The sequence below is a fragment of the Colletotrichum gloeosporioides genome (assembly GCF_011800055.1).
Source record: "Colletotrichum gloeosporioides strain Lc1 chromosome Unknown consensus_16, whole genome shotgun sequence".
In the NCBI taxonomy this organism is placed as follows: Eukaryota; Fungi; Ascomycota; class Sordariomycetes; order Glomerellales; family Glomerellaceae; genus Colletotrichum; species Colletotrichum gloeosporioides.
Genome location: NW_025544661.1, coordinates 207,170 through 227,472, shown reverse-complemented (window position 1 = coordinate 227,472; position 20,303 = coordinate 207,170). Strand labels below are relative to the sequence as shown.

General features: G+C 52.4%; 3 protein-coding genes across 3 annotated transcripts; 2 read left to right on the top strand and 1 right to left on the bottom strand.

Annotated features, from left to right (window-relative positions):
• Positions 1 to 1,189: 1,189 nt before the first annotated feature.
• On the top strand, positions 1,190 to 2,155 carry GCG54_00012790 (uncharacterized protein; the record flags this gene model as incomplete). The annotated part of the gene is made up of 1 exon (XM_045412659.1): positions 1,190 to 2,155. One exon carries the CDS (start codon positions 1,190 to 1,192, stop codon positions 2,153 to 2,155), a length of 966 nt encoding a protein of 321 aa, XP_045268665.1.
• Positions 2,156 to 3,864: 1,709 nt separating this feature from the next.
• GCG54_00012789 (Peptidase S41 family protein ustP) lies at positions 3,865 to 6,264 on the bottom strand (the record flags this gene model as incomplete). Its single annotated transcript, XM_045412658.1, has 2 exons — positions 3,865 to 5,778; positions 5,830 to 6,264. The coding sequence occupies 2 exons, from the start codon at positions 6,262 to 6,264 to the stop codon at positions 3,865 to 3,867; spliced, it is 2,349 nt and encodes a 782-aa protein (XP_045268664.1).
• Positions 6,265 to 9,962: 3,698 nt separating this feature from the next.
• On the top strand, positions 9,963 to 20,007 carry GCG54_00012788 (Nonribosomal peptide synthetase 8; the record flags this gene model as incomplete). Its single annotated transcript, XM_045412657.1, has 6 exons — positions 9,963 to 10,089; positions 10,146 to 13,481; positions 13,531 to 18,180; positions 18,209 to 18,283; positions 18,332 to 19,767; positions 19,822 to 20,007. The coding sequence occupies 6 exons, from the start codon at positions 9,963 to 9,965 to the stop codon at positions 20,005 to 20,007; spliced, it is 9,810 nt and encodes a 3,269-aa protein (XP_045268663.1).
• Between the last annotated feature and the right edge of the window lie 296 nt (positions 20,008 to 20,303).

Here is a 20,303-nt window from a genome sequence, read left to right as displayed (position 1 = left end):
GGCATGGTTTCTGTCAACGACGGGGACCCTGTGCCCATGTTGTTCAAGCGTGTCCAAGCTTCTCCAGCTCTAGAGTCTAACTACAGACCTACAGACCCTAAGAAGCTGATGTTTCGCCCGGGACCAGCTCTCCAAGATTCCCAAGGGTAGCTCTCTCAACAGGCAATGAGCGGTTCTCTCGGTGTTGTGATAGCCATGCGGTTATTTTTTTTTTTTTTAACTTTCAATTCCCCTCACCGCGTAACGCTGAGCTGGTTTCGCGCCAATTACCTGGCATGTCTAGAAGGTGTTATGCTTTGTGGATGACTCGCCCAACCCTTGACCTCCCTAGACACCGGTGGCATGGATAAGGAAACCCCAGAGTCTGGTTCCAACCCCTCAGGACCCCCCCAAAAAACCGCTCGGGCAGTCTGAATCTGTATCCACGGAGCCCACTCATTTCGCATCTACCCGCTCACATTGAGCACGCAAGATTCTGCAAATCAAGTATGGGACAGATTTTGCCAAGATAGCAACTCAAATAAAGTCTCTAGAAAACCAATGGTTTCATTTTTCGTCCCGCCCCGCCTGCTGTCTTGGATAGTACTACGCAGCTAACTCTCAAGCTGACGTTGAGTCAGGCACAGCGAAACAACACTGACAAACTTCCACTAGCATTACCAGCGCCAAATCTTAACTCTCAGAGTTGCGTGGCAGCTCGGTGGTAGCCAGAAGAAGCGGTTATATGCTCGATCAACGCGCGTATTTAGGATGACCTGACAAACAACACCTCAAACCTTAAACCAATGCAACCGTGAATTGAGTCAGGCCCCTGGAGCATCTCAATACGCTCCGACTCGGTCCATGGTCCAGCATCTCGCTTCATCCTAATCCCGCCGGTGCCGAGAGTGAGTGGGATACCCTGTGAATCTTCAACTAGCACTTTGCTCGGCTTGTGATAGCGAATGCGTCGGACTGGAGTTCCGGAACCGAACATCATCAGTCCAAGACTTCATACCGACTGCAGCAATAATAAGACTCAGTGGACCCCTTGCTCAAGACCAATACAACAGCCTGCTTACGAACACTTGGAATCACTGCCCGCCGCCGCCGGCTCGCCTCACTTTCCATTCTCAATCGAGATCAGGCTGCCCCAAGCGCCTCGAAAACACCTAACACCGACCCCCCACGCCGCTGTCCCTTGTCAACAATGACCACACCCCTCACGACCCATCAGCCAGATGTCAACAATCCGCCCAAGATGGCCATTGCTAAAGAGGCGAAGCACTATGTCGATCACAGGCCGCCTTACCCGGACTCAATGTGGAAGCTCTGGACGAGTTACCATCAAGGACCTCTTACAAGCGCTCACGACATTGGCTCGGGCAGCGGAAACGGTGCCGAAGGACTATTGACGCACACAACTCCACCGCTGAAGCATGTTGTGCTTACCGAACCGCGAGAGATCAACATCGCGGACTGCCGTGCTCGGTTCAAAGACCGCTTCCCCGGGACCGAATTCTCGTACCGAACCTGTCGTGGCGAAGACCCCTGGGATCCACCCGCCGGACTGGAGCACGTCGACTTTGCAATGGCGTGCGAATCGATCCACTGGACTGTCCTCGGACCAACCACGGATAACATTGCAAAGAGCCTCCGACCCGGTGGGACGTTTGCAGCTGTCATCTACGGACCGTTTCCAGGAATCACCAACAACAAGCTCGCCAATGCAGCTTTCAAGGGTTTCATTGGGGAACATGCCGCGCATTTGCTCAAGCAAGAGTGGATGACTGAAAACTGGAAGCGTGCTGCGCGTCAAATGTTTCACGGCATGGACTGCGTGCCACTTCTAGATGATGTGTGGCAGGATGTGAAGCGAGTTGAGGTGAACTGTCGGGACGGGTGGTATGCCAAGGACTACGAGCCAATGGAGGGCACAGAGGATCCGGTCGCCCACTTGGGAACTTCAGAGCGTGTCTCCATTGACGATAACGAGGATTGGCAAATTTCAGCCACGGTTGAGTGGCTAAAGCAATCCCTGGAGTCAATGCGTTTTGGGTTTACGGAGGATTCCTGGAATTCACCAAAGTGGAAGGAGATTGAACAAGCGGTGGGAGACGGGCCATTGGAGTTGCAATGGCAGGTTCACATGATACTCGCTAGAAAGAGGGGTTGAGCATTAAGAAGCTCTACAGGGTATGTTTGACCAGGTTCAAGCTTGTGTGAATGTACAGGCCATCCCGCCATTATCCATAATTACGGGAGAGCGGAAGAGAAAAGTGGCATATTTAGAAGTGCGGAAACAACATCCATGAATCCATAACATACTGTAAAAGAAAACATGACTTAGATTATGCTACAGAAAGAACTCGAGAGGCAAGCTAACAGTTTCGCCTTTGGCTTTTGGTATTTCCCGAGCAACTCGCATTCGGTCGATCGATGCACGCAACTAGTCTGAAGCAGCTGACCATAGCTCTACGAAAGTTCCCAACTCTCGGTGCAATAGAAATAGCGAGCAGCTTTTCCTATGCACAAGCCCTGATTGGACGGTTTTCGAATCGTTCTCCCGTGTTCCTACCGCCACTAGAGAGCTTGGAACACATTGTGCCACTTCTTCATCGAAAAGGCGGCCTGCCCCTCGGAAACTGCAGGTGGGCTAAGGGACCAGCCAGGGTGTTGACACCAAATTCGGATCAATCCGCCGAGTGGGAAAAAAGCTTATTTCAACTCTTTGATAGGTAGCCTGAGTAGTTTTGCTCGCTGAAACTGGGGTCGAGGAGAAAACACGCAGAGCACGATTCATGTGTCCTCCAGTGTCCCTCGTTGTGGGGTTGTGGACCGTTGTCTCTTTATCTGGAGTTGCTTGAAGATCGGGGGCAGGGGAGTAACGCCGAATAGTCTGGGGAGACTGGAGTATTACAAGTGGGCAAATCCACGTGTCAAGGGGTGTTCTCAAACCGTTGACCATGTTTTCTGGGCAAATTGATACGAAAGCACCAATTAATGGTATTGAGTGAAGAATTGACCGGTGAAGCTGCATTACATAATGATTGGCAATAATATTGCTCTTATTAGGTGGTATTCGACGAATACACATATTTTTGGGGTCGCCTTTGGGAGATGTGATAGTTACAGTTGAAGGTCGCCCTTGTCTGAACTTTAACCAGAGTATCCGCATGGCCGGTACAGTCTGAATGCGCGATCGCAATAGCCGCGGCCCAAAGAGCTGTGGAATCATCCTGAATCATTAGTTCGCACACTAGAGAGTCAACGTTCGATACAGTTTATCAAGTTATTTCAGAATCATTTAGCATGGCCCCGGCTCCCGCCTCATCTTGAAGAGCCTCGCCGGAAGCACTGACGCATTGTTTGACATCACGGCACAGCCGTAGTGTTATGGAGCCGCGGAGATCTACATAGCCCACTTAGTGTGGTGAGTCCGAGTCAGTCTAAGGTCAATGACGGTAATCGAGATGTGTACGAGGAGATACTGTCGAGTTGAACTCAGGCATTGTGAAATAAACAGAAAGCGGGTAAAAGATGATGCACAATATTGTTGGGTGGGCATAGCCGAAGGAACACTGGATGCGACAACATGGAGACGGTACTGTTTGTAGTATCGCATCACGGAAGAAACCTTTTGCAAGGGAATCATGGGCTTACATTGAATTCTCCACGGCGAAATTAATTGACTTATTTAAGCTGCAGCTGTACCGGTGGCATATGCCGAACACACATTCTTCATTGGGTATCAGTGATTGTCTAATGCTCTGTCATACGGGGGAGTGCCAGCCAAAACGGAATCTGTCAAAACATGAAAGCAGTTGCCTTTGCCATAAACCCGTAATCCATCATCCATGTCTCCCATATACCGCATCCATATTATCAATATTCCACTGCCTGGGCAAAGCCAATTCTGTGCTTCTGCTCATATTCCCAGTCCTCAGGAACATTGTCCTGGAAGTACTCCTCGATGTCACCAATTCGGTACTTGAACTCGTACTCGAAATCGTCGGGAGGGCTCAAGTCGGCGTCTTCAACTGATCGCTTCTGGGAACCCTTCTTCTTCTGGACGTATGGCCGAGGAGCCTCGTAGGCACCCTTGTAAGACAGGGCACCCGGTCCGGCGTAAGCCGACGCCTTGCTCTTGACACCAGCGCTGTATGCAACGGTTCCATCACCAATGGTGTCATCCGTGTTGACAGTCGATCTGGCAACGCACTTGCCCTTGTTCCAAGTGGCATCATAGCTGGCAGTCCAAACAGCAACGGGGTCCACGATCATCTTCTCCGTGTAGAAAAGGCGACAGTTGGCTGCTTCGTATCTGAACTGCTCGGGTTCGCCGTGGGCGTTCTTGCGGGCGTAGGCGTTGCGGTAGTTGAAGCTGCCAGAGCTGGCCAGGGGCGGCAGGAGAGGGGGCTCGCCGATATCGGGGAGAACGTCGAACGCCTCCTTGAGATACTTCGTGTTGTTGTTCTTGACGGCATCACGACCGACCTGCATAATGACTTGTCTCAGTTCAGTGAACTGCAGAACCTGAGCACCCTCAACGCCGCCAACTGCTTGCATGGCTGTCTCCATGGGACGACCTCCGAGGGCAATCGTGCGGACGCCCTGTTCCCGGACCATCAAACCAGTGAAAATGGTGCAAGTCGATGCACAGCCACCGTCGGTTACGATAACGATATTCTCAGGGGCGAAAAGCGGATCTCCCTTGGTCTTCGGGTAGAACAACTCCGTCTGATTGTAACGAAGTAGCTTGGTGACATTCTGGCCAGCAACGACCTCAGGTCCAAAGAGATCTTCCCAGCCCTCGTACGGCTTTCGATCCTCATCAAGGAACGTTCCGATGAAGTCTTCCAAGATAGCAGGCGAGGAATCCTGGGCGGTAATGCCAATTGCATTCAAGGCCTCGGTGGCACGGATACGGTTGCCATCCCAGATGTCGGTGGTCTTGGGGAAGAGCTGGCTGTAAAGCTGGAATCCTGCGGCAATGAACCCGCCACCATTACCCTGGACATCGATGATGAGCTTTTTCTTTCCGGCGTCCTTAGCCTTCTGGAGAAACTCGGCGACCGTACGGAAAGCCTCTGGGATCTCGAATGTGCCGTTGGGCTTGGAGATAGTCCATGGCGCGAAGCCCAGAATGGCAAGAACGGCGGTGTCCTCGTAACCTTTGCCTTCCATGAAGTAACCCGAGATCCACTCATGCTTGTGAAAAGCTACTGGCTTAGGGTAGCCTTCGAGGGAGGTCGGGCTGGGGATAGCGCTCGATACATATGTAGATATCGCTGGGGCTGTCGTGCTGGCAGCCGCTGAAGTGGTTGTAGCCGGGACTTCGAAGTGGTTGTGAAGCTTCTCGGCAGTGTCAAGCCATTGAAGTGATGTCCTGAAGACCTTGGCGTAAAGCTCGTTCGTATACGTCGTATCGTTCGTAAACTTGATAACTTCCTCATCAGGGCAGTTACCAGGGAGACGGACCGTGAAACCCGCAGCCGAACCCCGGGCAAATTGAGCTGGGTTCGTGAACATCTTGTTGTACTTCGCATCGGGATCCTGGGTAAGCTGCCGGGAAGCCTGGGCTTCGATGAACTCGCAGATAGGAGTGCCATCAATACTTTCGATATCGTAGACATCGGTATCATTGGCGGCGGACTTCTCGAAGTCGCTCCGTAGATAGACTCTTGGAATACCTGTCACTTCGTCTGCGACCGATACTACTCCATTCAAGCTGGTAAAGCCGAAGATACTGAGAATGGCTGGGTTGTAGGTGAAGTGGCCGTCGGATGCTTGGAAGAACTGATCCTTCGTAAGCAATTATGTCAGTCGATGAAATAAGGTTGGTCTTACCAGATACTTGAGTTCCAGTGCAAAGTCCAACTGGCTCTTGTATTGATCCTTGCTCAACTTGGCACGAATTTGTCCAATACCGCTTAGGACGTCAACTCCAGGAATCAGGTATCCCTCAGGCGGGTGTGACAAAGGCTCCAGTGTGCTTTGAAATTCAAGGTAAGGTTCCAGGTAGTCCAGAAGGTCCAAGTCTCTCTCTTTATCGACGGGTACTGAATGCAGGCAGTTGTATGCTAGGGACGGTTTGATCAAGGCTGCAGTTGCGGTGGGGGCTGCTGCGAGTAGTGACTCGGCCACGGCCTTTACGATACCGCAAGCGTCTTGTGATGGTGCTGTGGTAGTCGTCGGTTTGGCATTGGCCTTGTTAGCCGCGTGGAGGTTTGCGGCAGAAACTGTGCCGACGACGGCCAGCGCCCAAGTGAAGGTTGACCGCATGTTGAAAACGTGCCAAGAAACCCCGCAAATCGAATGATGAGTGAAAGAAAAAGGAAACAATGGCGCTCTCGTATCCGTTATAATTCTTCAATGTTGTGGCCAAGATAAAGACTGATGAACCAAACATGAACTAGAACGACGGGAGTTCTGTTGGCTATTATAAGCCAACATGCTGACCGACATGACATGCTCTCTAGTGTCGGTGCCATCCTGCTGGTGTCTTTCCTTACTCTCCACCAAGCTTACCCAGCCCCATGAACCGCGCCTGGGGAAATCGCGAGCGACAACAAGCGAGGAGTAACCTTAACGCAGCGGCGGGAAGAGGCTGTGTGGCGGCACCAGCCAGGCAGAACAGTTTGGATGGGCTCAGCTTGGAGCCGGGGGTCCAATAGCTTACCGGGCCGGCGCTAGCCTGTCTAGTGCCACGAGCTGGCGTCCATCTCAGCCTCCACCCCCGGCCTTTCTGTGCTTCTATTGGGCTGATTTGGGGTTCCTAAACGGCCCCAGCTTACTTGGGTGTTTGGCTCTTCAACGTGATGCTCAGTGCGGGAATGGAGAGGTCTGACGTTGGCCGGTGAGCGTGTTCCTCTTTGTTCATGTGCACGTAGAGCCACATATTGAGCTTTGGGTTGAATGTATACGACAGTCTTCTTCGCCAAGCCGACAACACTTGAGCCCTTCAACAGAGTCTCTAACAGAGTGAATCTAAGCGATCGACAGCCTCCAAAAAGCGCAGACAAACACAATGCCGCTTCGCGCCTGGCGGTGAGATCGTGGCGCGTTTCAAGGGACAGTGACACAGGGAGAGCAGGGCTGCAGGGGTGTGGCGCGCTAACACGTGGAGATGAGATCCTCCAGGATCGGCGCAATCAAAGCCTGCAGGTGGGAGGCACAGCTGAGCAAGAAAAGCCCCGATGTCAGCATTCTCAACCCGAACATGTCCTGTATTCGAGTTTCCGTAAGCGGCATCCATTGCAGAATAATCAGGCCTATGATGATGTGAGTGAGGCTTGATCGACGTCGTTGACATACGATTCCAGATCGTAGGGCCGTGATCGCAATAAGACGAATATGCCCATCATCTCGTCCGAACTCTCTGATTCGTTTTCATTGTGATTGGGCAAAGACTGGACGTAAGCTATCCCGGGAGCCTTCTGGAAAGTCTACCGGATCGTCTGTGAATTCTGTCGGGCCATTTAAGTCAGAAAGTTAGAGTTGATGATCGATCTTGTTTGTTGTGACCAATGTAGTGAGCAGAAGCACAACATCACCGCGGTCATTTGGACCGACACGTACGGACAAAACGGGCGAATCATGCGAGGTTTTCGAAGTCAAACGGAGTCACAGTCCGCGCCGGTGCGGAGGTTGCAGCCGGAGGACGAATGCGCCGGCCCAAGGATCTGTAGGAGGCACTGCACATGCGTCACTGACGCAGGCGATTCCTGGAAATCTCAGTCCCAAATGAACTCATCAGCTGATCATCAAGAGTGAATGTTGGTGAGGAGCGGCCACCGACATGTTCAGCCCTAAGCTAGAGAATCACCAGCTCCCTCGAGGGTGGCTTGGCCCACAGGGGCTGGCAGGCAGCCAAATACCGTTGCTGCCGCCTGTTGTGACCTATTTTTGAACCCCTGAAGGCACTTAGCTCTGCTGCCGGCTCACTGCATATCCATCCCGCCCGTCCAATGCGGGCCCTGGCTGAGCAGAGTCAAGGCGCCACCAGCCGGAGCTTTCGGTGGTGCCTACACACGATACATGTACGAGTGTCCCAATCTGGTCATATTTTGCTTTCATTCTTGTTCGAGAGTTGTTCCTATGGCCCAACTTGCTTATCCTTCTCGTCAAACTTCAGCGAAATTGAGGATGCCAAACTTGTTTACTGCCCTGTCAACTCTAATTAGACGGGGCGACTTGTTGGAGCAGGCATGGTTGCTGAGGTTTCTTCAGTTTCCCCACCGCCGTTCCCCAAAACTTGCAGAAAATGATGCAGTTCATTGCCTGTGATCAGCACGGCGTCAAAGCAACGGAATTTCAGACCAAGCACGGCCGCCATTATGGCACAGCGAATCCGCCGTAGCCGTCCGACCACTGTAACGCTAATAACGTCCCGGCAAAGTCTGAATGGGCGGAAAGTAAGCCGCTTGGTTTCTGTGTGAACTTTGGCAGAAGTTGTGACGAAAATGCTCGGTGCCGGGCTTCAGTGAAGTTCTCTCCGCCGGTTTCCGCAGCCGGCCGACTTTTCGCCCTCCGCAGCCGATCCACGGCAACAACAAAAACCGTTCGGTCTTGACCATTGTTCCGGAGTAGTGGACGGCGCGGTGGGGACTTGTTCCGCTTGTCTTCGGCTGGCAGGCTACAGCAATCGCATCATTTGCAGGGACCTATCGGCTTTTATTCAAGCCGGAAGCGGCAAGCAGAGTGCAGTCCTTATCAGCACGTCATCGTTCGGCAATCAACAAACAAAATCTTCAAGATTAATGAACACCACCACCGATGAACCGAAATGCTAAAGTAAACACAAGAAGCCAAAAGTCGGGAAAAACATTGGGCTGATTTCAGCTCCCTAGTTCTCGCGAATTGCTAAGCGTACGTGGTGATGATACTGCGCAGGTCTTGGCGGCGAGAACATCTTCGCTTGGGTTGCCAAAAAAGTGCCAGTTCCGGCCTGCAGCACGTGGTTGACCACACCGCGACTTTTGAATTTCATTGGCCAGACCTTGATGTAAAGACCAAACATCCAGAAACTTGTTTGAATGATGCCTCGCCTTGCCGTCTCAAGTGAAATAGCCCGCCAGCATGGCTCCCAGTCAGCCATGCAGACGCGTGTTCCATCCGGTTGGCACGGCGCCGTTGAACATTTAAACGGTTCTATGTATCATGAACCAATCGGGTCTGGTTCCTCGCCTCTTGATTTAGTTGTCAAGACATTGAGGTCCGTGGGAAACTGAGTTGGCTATGATTGCAGGCAGCCGGCTGGGCGACGGGAACAGGAAGCTTGAATTTAGCTATGGCCAAAGATCCCGCCCAACGCATCACGTAGGAATTCAATGATCCTCCTGATTTTCATGATTTCGAAGCGAAATGGTCGATACGATTGGCTCGTAGTATTCGTGTGTCGTCTGCCACATCAGACGAGAGTCTTGGCGGTTGCATGTCTACATCGGCGGCAATGTAGGTGTCATGCGCACTGACATTCCCTAACAGATGTGTCAACAATGCCAGTAAGATCTGATGTTCATTTCCAAGCGAGCTGAAGTTTTGGGGGATTTGCCTCTGTTAAGAGGTTTCGCAGGCTAGTTGGTGTGGTCGGCATTAGAGTTAGACTTCGGTCCGAGACGTGATCGCTGGAGTGTATGTGGCTCATTCTGGACGCGGCATCACAGGCATGTCGGAACGGGGTACGCGCCGTTTCGCCGACTCTTGCACGAAAAGGTTTCCAAAGCCAATTGTTCGCCGCTGCAAATCACATGGTTTACCTGGGACTGCCCTGGGACGCATCGCCACAAGCAGTTCTGACAGTTCAGATACAGCCTGCTGGTCATCCAACGTCACTTTTCTGATACCTGACTCGGCCTTTTTGTGATCTGGACCGTTGCATATTCTTTCCTCATTCAGAGTGGACCGTCTGCATCGACATTGCGACTAGATTTTTCATATTCATTTGATTGATTACAAGCGGATAATAGTAGTGGTTCATTATGAACGGAGCGGCTTCCAGTAACGGGGGCGAAGGAGCTATGCAACGGCTGAAAGCTCTCTGCTCCACCGTCCTTTCCATCTCAGTCGAGGATGTTGACGATGGCTCATCATTTGTTTCTCTTGGCGGTGAGCATCACAATATCGTCCTCCTGCATCACTTCGATCACTGATGACATACACAGGCGATTCTTTTAGAGCTGTGACTCTATTCCAGAAATGCACAGAACAGGGGCTTGCGGTGCGCTTCCAAGATCTTCTTCACAAGCCACTAGTCGATGTAGCAGCCTACGCAGAGAAGGCTGCGGAGGGAGATGAAGCCGGATCTTCAAGCAGGAAAGGCTCTGACAGAGACGACACGTACCCCCTCATGCCATCAGAATACGACTTCACCAAACTATTCGATGAGCTGAAGGCGAAGTACGGTGTGAGCCCAGATGACGTCGAGGACATCTACCCCTGCAGTCCGATGCAGGAGAACATGTACATCGGCCAGAAGATGAGCTCCAAGCGGCTTTATCGGTCACGCGGATTATTCGAAGCGGACTCGGCGTTCGACTTTGACAAGTTCAAGGGTGCTTGGAATGACATCGTTCAACGACACCAAACTCTTCGGACAGTTTATATCGAGACTGCGGACCCCACCTCAGGCCGCCTACTTGACGCAGTTGTACTCAAGAACAAGCCGGGGCAGGTGAAGATCAGTCACTACGATGAGGAATCGGACGTGCATCGGAAATTCCACGACGATGCAATGGATGACGGAGAGAGTGGGGACGATCAACATCAAATCATCATCTACGCCAGCTCAAAAGAGCAAGATCACGGAAGAGTCTTCTTTCAGGTGGATCTTAATCATCTCACTGTGGATGGCAGCTCTCTCATGATTATTGTCGAAGAGCTCGTGAAGGGCTTGAGAGGAGTACCAAGTCTCGGGCCTGCTACAGGCTACGGAAAGTATATTGATCATCTGCGGAATCAAGTGGATGAGGACGGCGCACTGGACTACTGGATCGACTATCTCGACGGGGCAGGGCCATGTTACTTCCCAACCATGAACGACAACATGAAGGGAGACGGTGGCTCTTTTGAGGTCCTGGAGATGTCTCTGGACACCTCACTTGAGCAGCTGCGGAACTTCTGCCGGAATTTCAACGCAACAGTATCGAACACGCTGCAGGCCGTTTGGGCTCTGGTTCTCCACACATACACGGGTGACTCCAACGTATGCTTTGGCTACCTTTCCTCTGGACGCAGCCTGCCTATTCTTGGAGTCTCTGAGATTGTTGGACCCATGATGAACTTGTTAGTATGTCGCGTGCGCGATATGACGAGCAAGTCTCTCAGCGACCTACTGGGTGAGATCAGACACGATTTTGTTCACTCGCTTCCGCATCAATGCTTCTCCATTGGCAAAGTACAGCGAATTCTGGGTACGAACGAGAGCAAGCTTTTCAACACAATAATGACCTCCTACTATTCCCCCACCTTGAGCAATGAGACCAGCAACATGTTCAAGCTGGTCGCGTCACATAATGCGTCAGACTTCGACATCGTCCTAAAGGTTGTCTATTCCGATTCCGACATCCGCGTGCGGTTGGCCTACTCAACAGGAACTTTGTCCCCAGCAATGGCGAAAGGGGTTTCTCACACATTTTCTGCCATTCTCAAGAGTCTCGTTGAGGCGAGTGAGCCGGATACCTCCGTCCGGTCCACGGCGGCGATCAGCCCACAAGGCCTGCGAGACATCACAGAGTGGAACAACCAAAACTCATTTCAGGAGTTGTCGCCAACCTGTGTTCATCGTCTCATAGAAGAGAGAGCTCGTTCACAGCCTGCTTTGCCTGCGATCTCTGCGTGGGATGGCGAGATGACTTATCAAGAACTCGACTCGGCAGCGAATCATGTTGCCAGCTACATCACAAACCTCGGCATAGGTCCCGGGTCGTACGTCCCTCTTTGCTTCCAAAAGTCAAGATGGTATTCTGTGGCTCTCTTAGCCGTGATGAAGAGTGGAAACGCGTTTGTTCCACTGGACTTGTCCAACCCCCCGGCGAGAATCCAGGAGATTCTCAAACAGCTGGGAATCTCGGAAGATCATGGACTGATCATCTGCTCACCACAACAAGCTTCAGACTTGGCCTCCTCAGCCCGCAATGTCTTGGAACTAGACGAAGAGCAATTGTCAGCTATTGCGTCTGCAAAGACTGCGCCGCCTCTCCCAACCGTCACTCCGAAGGACCCAGCCTATGTCATCTTTACGTCCGGGTCTACTGGAACTCCAAAGGGCGTTGTCATTGAGCACGGCGCGTATTCATACGCTACCCGAGCACACAGCAAGGGCATCCAGATCGATCCCACGTCCCGTGTTCTACAATTCGCCTCGTACGGATTCGATACCAGCATGGAAGATCACCTCACGACATTCGCGCAGGGTGCTTGCCTCTGCGTTCCGTCTGAAGGCGCACGACTGAGCATCCCGGACTTAGCAGATTTTGCGACGAAATCGAAAGCAAACTGGGCTCACCTGACTCCCTCCTTCGCTGAAATGCTGAGCCCGAGTCTCATGCCGACAATGAAGACCATGGTTCTCGGAGGCGAGGCCATGTCTGGGAATAACGTCCAGACTTGGGCGAATCCAGGCCAGACAAAGCTGATACAAGTCTACGGACCGTCAGAATGTTGTGTAACCAGCACCATTGGAGCAGAAATGTCCGCCAAAGGTGATCCAAGAAACATCGGCACGCCAGTTCCAGGATGTTCTGCATGGGTTGTGCGACAGGAAGACCCCAATATTCTACAAGCCGTCGGGGCTGTGGGAGAGCTGCTCATGGAGGGTCCAATTCTGGCCCGAGGCTACTTGGACAGCCCAGAGCTGACGGCTGAAGCGTTCGTCACTGGTCTCACATGGGCACCTCAGAAACGGCTCTACAGGACTGGAGATCTCGTCAAATATGACTCTGACGGGAAGCTTCACTTCGTGGGACGAAGAGACGGCCAGGTCAAGCTCAGGGGTCAACGAATGGAGCTAGGTGAGATCGAGCAACAGTTGGTGTTAGAGCCAAGCGTTCAGCACTGCCTCGCTCTTGTTCCGAAAGCAGGGCCCTGTGCCAAAAGGCTGGTCTCGTTCGTCACTTTGGCTGAAGCTAGCACGACGACACACTCCGCGATTATGACGCTGTCGACGCCGATTGAGACGTTAAGCGGTACTTGGTCAGAGCACATCAGCCGAATCAGAGACTTCCTCCTCGACAGAATCCCACCGTACATGAGTCCGGAACTGTGGATCATCTTGAAGTCCATGCCTGGAAACTCCTCTGGAAAAATAGATCGGAAACGGTTGAACAAGTACCTGGAGCATCTTACCCAGGACCAATACACCAGCTTTCTGTCCCGATTGCAAGATGAAAACTCGGAACGCCCAGGAAATGACACAGAGCTGATACTGAGAGGCATTTGGAGCGAGGTATTGAATGCGCCTGAGGAAGAGATCCGCTGGAACAGCTCATTCTATTACCTAGGTGAGTTTGCAAAGTAGCTTAATGTGATGTGTTACTAACCTCATACGAGGGGGCGATTCGATATCTGCAATGACGGTCAGCAGCATGGCCAGACAGAAGGGCCTTAATGTATCGGCCGCTGACGTTCTGCGATCCCGGTCTATTGAGCGTCTGGCCAAATCGACTTCTCGAATCACGCAAGACAATCATAAGCCCATTACCACTTCAGAATCGGCGATTGAGCCGGCCGCCGGAGAGCCGTTTCCCCTCTCGCCTATTCAGCAGCTTCACTTCCAGGCCTCGCCCACCGGAGACAGCCTGGATCAGCAGACCATGGTTGTGCAGGTGACAAAGAAGGTCGACCAGGAAACCCTTCTTAGTGCCTTTGAGTCTCTTATAGAAGCCCATCCTATGCTTCGCGCCCGATTTGAATGCCACAACGGCGAATGGACTCAGAGGACTACTAACTCAGACTTGCACCAAAATTGCCGGGCGAGGTTCCACAGCCGAGATCAACTGGACTATGTTGTCGAATGCATTAGCGAGTCCAAGCGATCGCTCAACATCGCTTCTGGGCCTTTGCTTGGAATCGACTTCTTCGAATCAAGACGACAGACACTGCTTTCCATCACGATCCACCATCTCGTCGTCGACACTGTGTCTTGGCGAACCCTCTTCCGCGAGCTGGAGAACTTCCTGCTCTTCGGTGGCCAGACAGAGGCGGAGGCTACAACATTCCAATCATGGTGTCATGCTCAGAAGCAACACGCCGCGGATCTGCAGATCGATGAGGTCCTGCCATCCGTGAACAAGATACCCTCAACCGACTTGGCATTCTGGCGTATGGAAGACAAGAGCAACACCTTCAAGTCCACCGTCACTCATAAAATCTCGCTGACTCCGGAGTTGACGAAGTCTCTGTCCTCAGCACGTGGAACCTCAAACTTCGCGGCTTTGGATATCATGATCGCTGCCATCGGGGAGTCATTTTATGAAACATTCGGACGCTCCCCCGCGGTCTTTATTGAAGGCCACGGCCGAGAGACATTCTCTCACGATATGAATCCATGGGAAACCGTGGGTTGGTTCACGACGTTCTTGCCGGTCCTAGTTCAACATCACGATGATAGTCTAGCGACCCTGAACAGTGTCCGTGAGCTCCGTGCTAACACTCCGTTGAGTGGGCTGCCGTACTTCATGTCACGGTTTCTCAACAGCGAGGGTATCGATGCGTTCAAGCACCGCCACTGGCCTATGGAAATCACCCTCAACTACCTGGGCGCCTTCCAGCAGTTTGAGAGACAGGCTTCACTTTTCAACAGATGCGACGATGGCCTGCAATCAAGACTATCAGAATTGAGACGTCAACAGCGCGCTAATTCGACGAGATATTCGCTCATCTCTATCCTTGCGGTGATGAAGGACGAGCAATTGTCGATCGAGGTGGAGTGGAACTCTCAGATGAACCACCAAGATCAGCTCAAGGATTGGGTATCTCAGCTTGAGCAGAGCTTCGAGCAGGTCACTAATCGACTGGCCACTCAAGACCTTCCCGATTCGCCCATCGAGAACCTTCCTCCGTCAGTCGGCCTCAACTCAAAGAGACTCATGTCTGTCATGAGTTTGGCAAAGTCCAAACTCCGTCTCCAACCAAGCCAGATTGAAGCCATTTATCCTTGCTCCCCTATTCAAGACAGTCTGATGCTTTCACAGCTGAAGAAACCCAGCAATGTCTACAGCCAACATTTTCTCTTCAAGCTCTCTGGAGACGATCCAATACAGCCCGAGAAGCTCTATACGGCCTGGAAACAGGTTGTCGCAGCTCACCCCATCCTGCGAACAGTGTTCTTGGAAGAGGACGACGGAGGCTTCCTGCAGGTTGTGGTGAAAGCTGTGGCGCCAGAGATAGAGATTCTGAGACTCGAGGACGAGGAGGACTTGCAAGAGCTCTGGGAGAAACAGTCCACATCACGAGGGCCGTCTCCTCTCAGTGGCAAGATTCTACACAAGCTGCGCATCTACTCGGCTAAAGATGGCTCGGTATACTGCTTTCTAGACAAGAACCACATCATCACCGATGGCACGACGTCGAGGCTTCTAATCCGCAATTTCCTAGACGCATACGAAGGCCGACCGAGAACCGATGCATGCCCATACTCGAACTACATCAAGTACACCTCAGAGCAGAACATGGCTGACATCACCAGCTACTGGACACGTTATCTAGATGGCGCTACTAGCTGCCAGTTTCCAAAGCTATCTCACGCAAAGATCACTTCCGGCCAACACATGGAGTTCGCTCGCACATCGTCCGCCTTCCCCAACACAGCCTCTCTTGAGAAGGCTTCCCGGTCACTGGACGTGACTTTGCCGATTATCTTCCAAACGGCCTGGAGCGTGGTCTTATCTACGTACCTGAACTCTGACGACGTAGTCTTTGGGTTGCTTTCGCATGGCCGGGATGCGCCGATTGTGGGAGCTCAGGAGATTATTGGACCTATGGCCAGCATCGTCCCTGTGAGGTCTCACCTCACTCCGACGACGAAGGTTTCTGACGCTATCAAAACCATGTGGGAAGACGGCATCGCGCACATGTCTCGACAAACGGTCTCTCTGGCCCGCATCCAGCATTCTGTAAAGAGGACCGGCGACGACATGTTCAACACTATTCTCAACTTCCAGAAGACCAGCGCGGCGTCTCCTTCCTCAAGCGTCACGACAGAGCTGTTGTACGCCCACGACACGAGCGAATATGATCTCGCCGTCTGTATAACTCAAGATCAGGACCATCTTGAGGTCACTCTAGAGTATCCGCACCATTTCCTCTCCGAAACCCAAGCACAACGTCTGCTGTCTGTTTACATCACCGCCGTGCAGACGATGATCCGCGATCCAGACGTCAGCATCAGCGAGCTCTGCCTCGCCACCGACATGGATAGAGACCAACTGCAGGAATGGAACTCCGTTGAACTCGAGACCAGCAAGCGCTGCATCCACGAAATGATCTCAGAAACAACACTTCGCCAGCCTGCAAAGCCCGCCATCTCCTCCTGGGACGGCGATCTCACCTACGCGCAGCTGGACCTCTTGTCCACGAAACTCGCCGCTCAGCTACAAGCCATTGGGGCCAAGCCAGACGAGGTCGTCGTTCTCTGCTTTGAGAAATCCATGTGGGCGGTTGTTTCCATGCTTGCAGTCGCCAAGGCCGGCGCAGCATTCGTTCACATCGATCCCAAAGGTGCGCCAAAGAGGACTGAGTTCGTCATCAAGCAGACCAAGGCACGAATCGGACTGGCTTCACTGGAGCAGTACGAGAACTTCGTGTCTCAAGTTGACACAATTCTGATTGTGAACAAACCATCAGTCGTGGGACTGCCGACACCGAACGTCAACGATGTCGTCTCCGCTTCTGCGGAGCCCTTCAATACCCTCTACATCATCTTCACATCGGGAACGACGGGCACACCCAAAGGGGTGGTGATTCAGCACAAGTCATTCTGTTCAGCTGTGGTGGCGAACAGATCATGGCTCCAGATCCGGGCCAACTCTCGCGTTCTTCAGTTCACCAACTACTGCTTCGACGCTTCGCTCGAGGAGATCTTCACCGTGTTGGTGGCGGGCGGTTGCATCTGCATCCCATCTGAAAAGGAACGCATGACTGACATTCCCGGCTTCGTGGAACGCAAGAAGGTCAACTGGGCCGCTTTTACTCCATCCTTCCTTCGAACTCTTGATCCCCATGACCTGAAGTCGGTCAAGTTCATCACCGTGCACGCAGAGCCCATGGGTCAAGATCTGGTGGCTCGATGGGCAGACAAGATACACATGCGGCCAAGCTATGGCCCGACTGAGTGTTCGGTCACCAGTACCGTTGGTCTTCGCTTCACGCCTGAGACGGACGCCACGAACATCGGTTTCCCCATCGGTTGCCGAGGATGGATTGTGCACCCCGACAACCAAGAAATCTTGATGCCCGTCGGTGCTGTGGGCGAGCTGCTTCTCGACGGACCGATTGTAGGCAAGGGCTATCTCAACGACGATGCCAAGACTGACGCTGCCTTCATCGACCCTCCTTCATGGGCTGTGCAGGCTGAGTCAATTTTTGGCAGTAGCCCGCCTGAGAGAAAGATGTACAAAACGGGTGATCTCGTCAGGTTTGCCGAAGATGGTAGTCTTCTCATCCAGCGACGCAAGGATCACTCTCAAGTCAAAATTCGTGGTCAGCGTGTGGAGTTGGGTGAGATTCAGCACCACCTCAACAAGCTTTCCGGTGTCATTCAGCACAGCATGGTGTTTATGCCCAAGGTTGGACTCCTGAAGGGCCGACTCGTTGCGGTGGCGAGCTTAACTGCTCTCTCTGCGGGGCTCGATACAGGCAACTACGGTGTGCAGGCTCTCAAGACGGTCAATAAGGAAGCTCTAGGTGATGAAGGTCGTAAGAGAGTGAGCCAAACTTTGGACGACATCACGTCTATGCTGGAGAAGGATCTGCCTCACTACATGATACCGGAAACATGGCTCATCGTGCAGAGTCTGCCTGTGCAATTGTCACTCAAGCTGGATCGCCAACGTGTCACGAATTGGGTGGAAGGTCTTGACAAATCAGTCCTCCAATCTGTTCTCGAGCTAAGCCAACACGTCGGCGCTGAGACTCGGCATGGGTCTGAAATTGAGGAAAGAGTCCGAAAGATCTGGGGAGAGGTCTTGGGCATGGATCCTGGTGAGTCCATAAAAATCACTACTGAAAGATGCGAAGCTAATGATGCAAGACCGCATAGCGCTTGATCAGTCATTCTTCAGACTGGGAGGTGACTCCATCTACGGTGAGTTCTCCGCAAAATCATCGAATCCGAGGCTAACAAGACACAAAGCGATGCAAGTTATGCGACTTTGCAAAGCTGCCGGCCTCCACGTCACAACCCAAGACGTCCTTGCCAACCCGACAGTAAAGCAACTCGCAGTTATTGCAACTCCAAAGCCTGTTCCCGACATCATCGTGACGGCTCGGCCAACAATGTCTCGGGCCAACACCTCGGCCGCCTCGCCCGTTGCCACTCGAACTATCACATCCGTATCTGCGCCAACTACCCCGAGAGAGCCCTTCATGCCGATAATGCCGACGCCTCCTCGATCACCGGAAGAGCCAATTCATCACTCACCATTTGTCAAGTATCTTTCCGCCAGAGACGGCAATGTCGAAGCTGTGGTCCCCTGCACGCCATTTCAAGAGAGGATGTACCGGGCCTTCGTCAAGAAGCCTCAGAAACCATACCTCTTCAACAGTCTTGTCTGGTTGAAGGGTATCGATGATGGTGCCGCCGTGAACCTCAACCGGTTGTTCCAGGCCTGGCAGCAAACAGTAGACCGCCATGCCATTCTGAGAACCGTCTTCATCCCCGACCAGGCAGCAGGCAAAGTCATCCAAAAGGTCTTGAAGAGACACAAGGCCGACATCGCGACCCTCTCGGCAATGTCTGAGGCGGACGCCATCACCCAGAGCCAAGGTCACCTCAACGCTATCCGGATGTCTCTCTTCAAGAACAACGCCCCGCCGTTGTCAGTGCGAATCTTAATGACCCTGGACCAGCAAGTCTACGTTCACCTGGTGATGGGCCACATAGTCATAGACCACGTCAGCTTGGATCATGTCTTGGCGGACTTTGCGAGCTTCTACCGGGGACAAACTCCGGCTCCTGCAACGGTGACAGCCGGATTCGGAAGCTACATTCAGCAGCTCTCACAGACCCGGGACATCCCTGCCAGCAACCAGTTCTGGGTCAACAAGTTGAAGGATGTGAAGCCGTACATGGTTCCGTCGGAGTCTATGGTAAACGGCAGCGACCACCACTCCATGGGTGCCGTCAACTTCTCTCTGGACATCACAGACGAGATGCGGTATTTCCTCCGCGAAGCTGGTATCACGCTGTCCAATCTGTTGCAATTCACGTGGGCGATGGTTTTGCACGTGTACACTGGCCATGCAACCATTTGCTTCGGCCATCTTGTCTCGGATCGCGATATTGACCTGCCTCATGCCGACGACATCGTGGGGCCAATGCTATCTCTCATGATAGCTCGGGCAGCCGTCAAAGACTCGACTGTGCTGGTGGACGCTTTGCGCGCATTCCAAGAGGACAGCATCCTCAGCTTGAGGCACAAGATCTTCGATCTGACGGAAGTGGAGCGGCAGCTCGGTTGCCAAAAGACTGGACTCTTCAACACCCTTGTCAATTATCGAAAGGTGAAGTATTCCGGAGGGGATGCAGATGTCAGTTTTAAATCCGTCTGGAAGCAAGATCCGCACGAGGTAAGTTATCTGGATGCTTCACAACAAGGCCCCGAGACTAATACCGATTTACAGCAACTCTTAGTCCTTGCTTTCAACGAGGAACCTTCTAAACTCGATGCATCCTTAACTTATTACGAGTCTCTTTTCTCGAAACAGACGCTGAACACATTGGCGGAGGCGTACTGTCGCATTCTTCAGATGCTGGTGGGTGGCAGGCATAGGACGGTTGGAGATATGAAGGCTGTGTTGAATTCATAATTATGTACTGATCGCCGAAGACCATGAGAGAATTTAATAGATAAATTTTGTGTATGTTAGTTGAGACGGGACTTTTATTTTCTGTTGCAAGTTTACTTCTAATCGTATGTTGGCTACTGATTCCCTCGCACAGTGCACTTAATCATTGTGGTACATCATTGAGGTACAGGCATCACTCGAGCATCTGTGGAGTCTAAACGTATTACCAGCCGTTGGCACTGCGATCTTCTAAGCTCTCAAAGTCTCACTACAGCATAACTATTGGCTCGGCCCAAAAAGCCGAATGATGGGTTACC